Source organism: Montipora foliosa, chromosome 11, assembly GCF_036669935.1.
Source record: "Montipora foliosa isolate CH-2021 chromosome 11, ASM3666993v2, whole genome shotgun sequence".
Classification (NCBI taxonomy): Eukaryota; Metazoa; Cnidaria; class Anthozoa; order Scleractinia; family Acroporidae; genus Montipora; species Montipora foliosa.
This window is the reverse complement of record NC_090879.1, coordinates 35,247,679-35,255,178: the sequence shown is the minus strand read 5'-3', so window position 1 is coordinate 35,255,178 and position 7,500 is coordinate 35,247,679. Positions and strand designations below refer to the sequence as shown.

At 39.8% G+C, this 7,500-nt stretch overlaps 1 protein-coding gene across 4 annotated transcripts in view; it reads right to left on the bottom strand.

The window, feature by feature from the left end:
• The window catches only part of LOC137974732 (uncharacterized), a 29,070-nt gene that overhangs the window by 2,140 nt on the left and 19,430 nt on the right, over positions 1–7,500 (bottom strand). For all 4 annotated transcript variants that reach the window (XM_068821683.1, XM_068821681.1, XM_068821682.1 and 1 more), the window contains 9 exons: positions 7,088–7,136; positions 6,499–6,540; positions 6,073–6,201; positions 5,876–5,922; positions 5,689–5,763; positions 3,625–3,696; positions 3,207–3,267; positions 2,863–3,002; positions 1–2,019 (listed from right to left, as the gene is read on the bottom strand). The exon at positions 1–2,019 is cut by the window's left edge. In XM_068821683.1, the coding sequence (XP_068677784.1) occupies positions 1–2,019; positions 2,863–3,002; positions 3,207–3,267; positions 3,625–3,696; positions 5,689–5,763; positions 5,876–5,922; positions 6,073–6,201; positions 6,499–6,540; positions 7,088–7,136 (2,634 nt within the window). The remainder of the gene's footprint in view (positions 2,020–2,862; positions 3,003–3,206; positions 3,268–3,624; positions 3,697–5,688; positions 5,764–5,875; positions 5,923–6,072; positions 6,202–6,498; positions 6,541–7,087; positions 7,137–7,500) is intronic.

The window sequence follows — 7,500 nt, the reverse complement described above, 5'->3', positions numbered from 1 at the left end:
CGTTTCACTAAACCTTTCTGAAGGATGCTCTCAAAGTCTTCCTCACTAGCTTTGTCCTGTCGATCCTCTAACAAATCACATTTATTAGTCCCTTCTGCAACGACGCTTCCTTCTTCTGATACTTCTACTTCCGTCACGACATCACCTCGAACATCCGGCACACTTTCTGAATAAGAGGCCTGCTCTCGCTGGTCATCTTTGCAATCGTCTTTGCTTATTTCGTTCTCGGCATCCTTCACTTGTTCTAAAGGATTAAGCCATCCTTCGATCAGCAGCGTATGACGTTTGACTAATCCCCTTTGAGGGATATCTTCCATCTCGCTGTCACCCTTTAGGTTGTCTAAATCCCCAGCATCTACCATTCTTACAGACGTTTCTGAGCTAGCATTCGTATCGTTCTCAAAAGATGATTTGAACGTTTCAATTTCCATGGGCGAATCTCTTGGTTCTCCTGTCAGTTCAACTGATGTTACATTCCCTCCGTTGTCAACTGTTAGTTCATCTCCTTTACCTCCCTCACTTTGTTTGTGTGCCATTTGACCAATCGGCTGCAATCTTTCTTCAATCAAAAGAGTGTGACGTTTAACCAAACCCTGTTGCAGAATACTTTCACCACCCTGTTTAACCGCTTTACAATCTGTTCGCTCGTCTGACAACACACTACCTTGCTGAACACTAACTTGGCCTTGACCCTCAGTTCCGCCGACTGAGGCTTCGTTTCTCCTGATAGGCAACGCCGTTTCCAAGAACTCGTCGGATTTGTGTATTGATTCACTAACTCCATTTGAAAGATTCCCAATGTTTCCCTGAGCATCCGCATTTGTTTTCCCCGCTTCGTTGCTATCAAAAGAGTCCTCAATCAACTCTCCTTCTTGATGCCCGAACGCCTGCATCTTAAATCCCTTCTTAGAATTTCTCCACATGGATACTTCTTGTTTTATGTTCTCGTTCGCCTTTTTTGCCAGCGAGTCGATGTTCGTAACAGAAACGGAATCCGCCTCAGACCTTTCTTCATCCTTGGATATCAAACCAGCAAACACTTCACCTTTCTCCCGCTTCAACGTACTTTCCTCAACGCTGCCGTCTCGCTGATAGACAGCACCTCTTTTTAAACTCTGGCTTTGCTTGAGTTCATACTCTTCTTTGTGCTTTTTTACAACTCCAGGCTCGGGTTCTTCTCCAAGCGTACTCTCCCTCGGTTTCCCTTCGCACGCATTACATTCCTCGACCACCACTCCCTCAGATTTATCCTCCAGCACTTCCTCAACAGAGGGAACACTATAGACACCTTCCTCGAATTTCCTAGATTCACGCTTCACAAACCCACTTTCAAGAACTCCATGCAATTCTCTTGGCAGACTTCCGTGGTCTTTATTGTTCGTTTCAGTTTCGACACGACTTGACTCATGCATAAGTGACTTGACATCCGGTTTAAAGCTCCCTTTCATTTTCTGACTAAATTCAGTCATACTCTCGTCACTGATAGATTTTCCCTCCAAGACAATTCGCAGTTGCTCTACATTCCTTTGCCCACGCTCTCTCAACGAGTTTGACCTTTGAAAATTACCACCAGCTCCGATGTCTGATTCTTGTCTGCTTGCTGGACCACTCGCTAAAGTTGGCACTGACCTCACCCTATGGAGGGAAGTCTTTTCTGTTCCAAGGATTCTTAAAATACGCAGAGAATCAGCCCCCTTGACTAACTCGTCACTTGATTCAAATGGTGAATTTGTTGATGAATCGCCATCTTTCTTTTCGGGTAACGAACTCGTGGAAACGCCCAAGTCTCCCGTATCTTCGGCAAGAACCCGACCAATTCCCGAATCGTTCGCTGTTTCCTCCGCAGTCACTACCGATTGAGCCTCTATTGATAAATCATGTACATTTTCCGCGCCCTCTTCTCTAGCCAGTTGTTCTGGTGTTTTATTGGTAGCGTTTCCTAGCTTTTTCCTCTTTGCAGTACTTTCTGTGTCAGCAGGCTCTGACTCCTTTGTGAACAATTTATTGTAGCGCTGTTTACTGTGAAAGAAAACGGCAAAAGGCGTCAACAGTGTCGGTAAATTACGTGAATGCTCTTATGTGCTTGGGAAAATTCTTCCCGTCTCAATTTTGCGACACAAACTTGGCTGAGAGGAAATATTAGATTGTGACTACAGACTCGATAAAACGGCGAGGTTCAAAGGGGGCTGTAGAAAAGATAGCAATTGCATGACTTTTGACAGCCAAAACTTGAAGTTTCAGCCAGGTCGGCAGAAATTAAACGGGAAATTTCACCCCTGGCTGAAATTTCCCGATTTTGGGATCCACGTGACCAGCTGCTCTAGCGGTCGTTTTCTTGAGGTAAAGAATGGACCCTGGGAATGCACCTCGCTGTGGCAAAGGTTATAACTGTAACCTAATTCAACTGACATTTCTCAAATCCGTCCATAGGTTTTGAAAAGCGTGCCACTCGTTACTCGTTCATAGACACATAAACACAATGATATTGAAAATTGCATTTCTCTAATATATTGAAATAAATTTAAGACACGAACCAACTTTTTAAAGACATGTTTAGGTATTACTTATGCCATCATCAGTTTAATTTTAAAAACCTTTCTCACTTACATACGTTACAATTGGAGAATGTTAAATTACAATGACAGTTATATTTTAAAAAGATTCCAGTGCAACTAGAAGTGCATAACATTTTCTAATATATTGAAAATGATTGCAAAACAAAGTTCCCTTATTCCCAAATGTCCAAGTTTTCTTGTTCTTTATTTTAAGATATCCATTGTTCCAAAATGCAGACGCAACTGGCTGTTTCCCTTTTCCCCAAAAACTCCTGGGATAACCCTCATTATTCAATCAGTCATTTACCTTGAGTTCAAAATTCCTTCATATGTAATGAGCTGCTTCCAAAATCCTTGATTTGGCTGAACAACGCTTCTCCGAGCTTTGACGTATTTCATGGTGTCCCCCAAAGACCAGCCATACTCTTTCATACCATAAGCAATGACCTAACATACGAAAACAAACGCATCATTTCACAAGTATTAGAGTACAATGAAGTGGTCATTGGAAGGTTTTGTTCGTGTTTGCTACATGTGGCTAAACAACTGAAGAAGAACAATTGGGAAGGAAGATAATCGGGGAAAAAAAGAGATGTTTCAAGTGGAAAAAACAAGCTGAAATAGAAGTTGAATCGAGGTAAGTTATGTTACCGTTGATGCTGATCTGCTGATACCCATCCTACAATGCACAAGGACGTTTGAACCAGCATTTCTGACAAAAAATACAAAACGGAAAATACACAACTATCTCATTTGAAGTCACACACAACCCTTGAGAAGTCAACCAACCAAAGCCTATCCTGGTTCAGTAACATGGAAGTCACTGCTCAAGGGTACATGAATTAGTTCTCTGTCCCCTCACCCTCAAGACCTTAGCAAAATCACTGCATCAAGCACTCGCGCCTTCAGTCATTAACAAAAACCTTCCTCCCTAATAAACGCTTTCGCATGCCAATATCTTAGCACCTCTTCTCATTCCACTTAGATGCAGCAAAGGAATGAAAGTATATTGTACATATCTACTAAACACAACACCTGCACGTTGAATAATGTACTGTAAGTTACTTACTTGGCCCTCTGTATAAATTTGTAGGTATTATCCCAATGGTGAAGCAATTCAGTTTCATCCAAATCGTAAACTCTGCAAAAAAAGAATTATAGTGTTTGACAGTTCAAGAGAAATTGTGCAAAACTAGTTGCTAAGTGATGGGCAAAAGAACAAATGAAAAATTCACAGTCCTACGGGCAGGACTCGAACCTACCACCTCCTTAACACCGGTAGGATGCTCTACCCATTGAGCTACTAGACCTCCTAGGAAGCTAGTAGGTCATTTATCTTGGTCTTGGGTGGACAATGTGTCCCGCTGGTCTGCGGCCTCCACAAAGTCAAAGCCCACAAATTTACAAATGCCACTACATGTACTGGTGAATAAACTGCTGGAGTGAAGCCTCGTGCCGCTTTTGAAAATTTTAATTCAAGCTTTAACCGATCTACATGTATGGCATTAAAAATTAATCCTTGATGATGCTCAAACAGTTCATTCATGTTTTTCTAAATATGCTGCTAAAGGACAACATCAAGTATATAATGCAACTATTGGTGTTTAAGGTGCAATGCAAAGATGGATCTAGGATTTTTCTTTGGAATGGGGTAGCTGAATGGGGCAGCTGAATGGGGTAGCTGAATGGGGCAGCTGAATGGGGCAGCTGAATGGGGTAGCTGACTGGCATCGTTTTTTTCCCCTTTGCACAATACCAGTTGCCATAAAAAGCGAGGAGTTCTAGTAGCCCTACCAGTGATACAGAGGTTGCAGGTTTTTATCCTGTGTAGGACTCTGATTTTTCTTTCGCCAAGCAACTTGTATCCTATCCTTCCTATGGCCGCTTCATAATGGTAATAGGACAGAGTGGAGTCCAATTTGGTCTGTAATCAGACAAGTGATTAACAAAGTTGGATGACTGCACAGCGGGAGTCCAATTTGTTTAACCAAATGTACAATTACAGACCGAATCGGGCAACACGAAGTCCTCTTACCAATAATCATTATAACTATTACAATTTCAGAGAAAACAAATGCATTCCTTTATCACTGTCTAGTGTTACAAATTCGTCCATTTTAGAAAATCCCCAGTTTGGTAGGGTAAGTAGTTCTTGCTATGGTTATTGTGAGAAATTCCGCGATTGGTGGATTAAGCTGAGTGCACTTAATATGATTGGTTGATGTAACTGTCCGATTACAGGTGTCCAGTTAGAATCAACTGTCCGATTATGACCTTTACACAATAATTAGTGAAAAATAAAGCAGTTAATGCACCAATCAAATTTGAGAAAATGGTAATGGTTATGATTAATTAACACCTTAAGGACAGTGCCTACTATTGTTATTGCGCATACTTTCTGCGCATCTCGAGATACTTGGATTTCCTTTCGCCGGTCCTTATTAATCTAGGGATATTCTTGCGCGGTTCAAAACTACATGTATGTGGAGAAAGCAGAACTTAGCAAGTGCTCTTGGCATCCAAAAAGAAAATTGGGGGCAACCACGCATTTTTCTGAGATAATTAAGCTTCAATTTGGAAAAGAAGGCCATATATTGCTTTGTATTTTAAAGTTTTTTACAAATATTGTTGATTACCGGTAGTCTAGTAAATGGTTACACTTATTGTTTACAAACCATGACCACACAACTTGTGAACCTTGTTTTATCATAATATTAAATATATCACCCCCACAGAAGTTCATAACCCATAAGTCTTGACCTGCGATGGAATGAGGCCATCAGTAAATATGGTTTTGTCTACTATTTTTTAGAATGGCTACTGCAAGATTTTTGCGGGCAAAAAATGTAGTGGTATTGCCTTCCTTGCATGATTTTGCATTTAGCATCAGCAATCCCTTGTGCGGCTCCTTCGTTGCAGGGACCAAGAAGGAGAGTTGCGGTCACTAGGTCCAACCTGATTGGCCATTACTTGGCAGGACATGTATTCTACCATAAACTTACGGGCCAAGACCAAATGAGAGAGATCAACGTCTGCCCCCATACATGTATATATAATTACTTTTTTGCATTTGTGTAAGTAGGCATTTAAATCAAGAGGCAGTTAATTTGTTGACTAACTCTATGTCCAGTACCTTATGTTGTGATAACAGAATGTCCCTGGAAAGAAGTTATCAATTTCTCTTGTAATATTCAGAATATAGCCAACTCTATAGAAAGAAAAAGAAGCCAGAAAGTAAAGCAAAAAACAAAGAAAACAAAAAAAATCTTCCACAACAAAAATAGAAAAAGACATGCAAATAATATTGAACCCAAAGATACCTGTTCTCCTTGAGTTCCTCCAAATTAGAAGCATTCCATTCTGAACCCTAGGACATAAAGAAACGTTGTAAGTTAGAGATGCTTTACCTCTTTGCTATGATGCATCTTTGTTTTTATCAATTCCCCTTGATAAGCTCCTGCTGTCTACTAAAAACAACCTAATTTAAAACTACAATGTCCAAAAGGGAAACACTTACAAGATAAACATGATCAAATATTTTGGATGCCGAGTCCATCTGGCCCAAAATAGTGAATATCTCTTCGTCAATAAAAGATCGGTATTCTTTAAGATCCATTTGGGTGTCCTCCTCTAGCATGGTTCGCACCTACAAAATTGACAAACCTGTTAAGACATGGGGCTAAACACAGTCAAAGGCAGCCCAAAGGCTCCATTTTCAATGGCTTCTACCATGATATTATACACTGTATTGTTATGGCAGGGATGGGAGCCACAGTTGTGCAAAGCTGTTAAAATACCGGTTCACTTTAATTGTGGGAATGAGCCAACATTTTTTTGCATACAGAAGCTCAAAGAGAACAGCATTTATCATAAATTCAGCCTTAGGTAGAGCTGCATTATTACATGTACATGTATATGTGATTATGACTAGTTTGTTTGTTACCTGTCGTGTCGTTACTTCTTCAAGGTCAACTTTCATCATAACCTACAAAGACCAAATACAGCTGTTACGCTTCATACACTGTACATACTCCCTGAACCAAACACATTGTTTACATGTATTTACTGCAAGAAAAAAGAACAGTGAACATTCTGGAGATGTGTCCAGGACAAAATGCTATTAAGGAAAAATTTGTTAAAGAAGCAATTTAAGCAACAATTATTACAAGCAAGAAGCTGCTACAGCAAGAATTTAGAAAATGGAAAATCGATTTTGCAAAAAATAATTAATAGCATAATTTAGCATCATCAAAAATGGCAAAATGCCAAAAAAAAGGGCCACTCCAAATCTGGCAAAAGAAGCAATAAAAATATTACTTCAATAAAAATTGTGAAGTAGCAAAGGCAAGGAGGGCCATCCTGTCATGAGTTAATCAAATTTCATACAGCTGCTTCTTTTAATTGAAAATCAGTGCAAGCACAATATTTTCTGTATTAATTTTTGTTCTAAATTTGCTGTTAAGATTAATTTTACTGTCAAATTTTGGCTACAGCTTTCTGTCCTGGACAAAATATATAGATAAAATTCTGACCTCTCTAAGCTTGTGACGGATAAGCTTCATGACAAGTTCCTTTTCAGGACTAAAAAGTCAGAGCAAATAGTAAAGAAAAATCAGTTTTCAATCTAAGTGATGATATCTGCAAATACTGGTACATGTAGTTAGACTTTAATTATTATAGTCTTCTTGCATCTTGGTTAAGGATGATAAACTGTAGGCCACATATTGCAACAAAGAAAGCTAAAAGCATGGACTTCCTAGTGTTGTGTTCAGACCTCATTTCATTCATTTGTGGGTTGGGTGAGATTGCTAATGGACTGATAGCTGCTGCCAACAGCACCTGGAGATATATATACACTGTATGCTGATGTTCGATCTCACCCATACATGTAGAGTGATTACTTGTAAAGGGCATCTCTATATGCAAATTGAAAAGGCACTATATA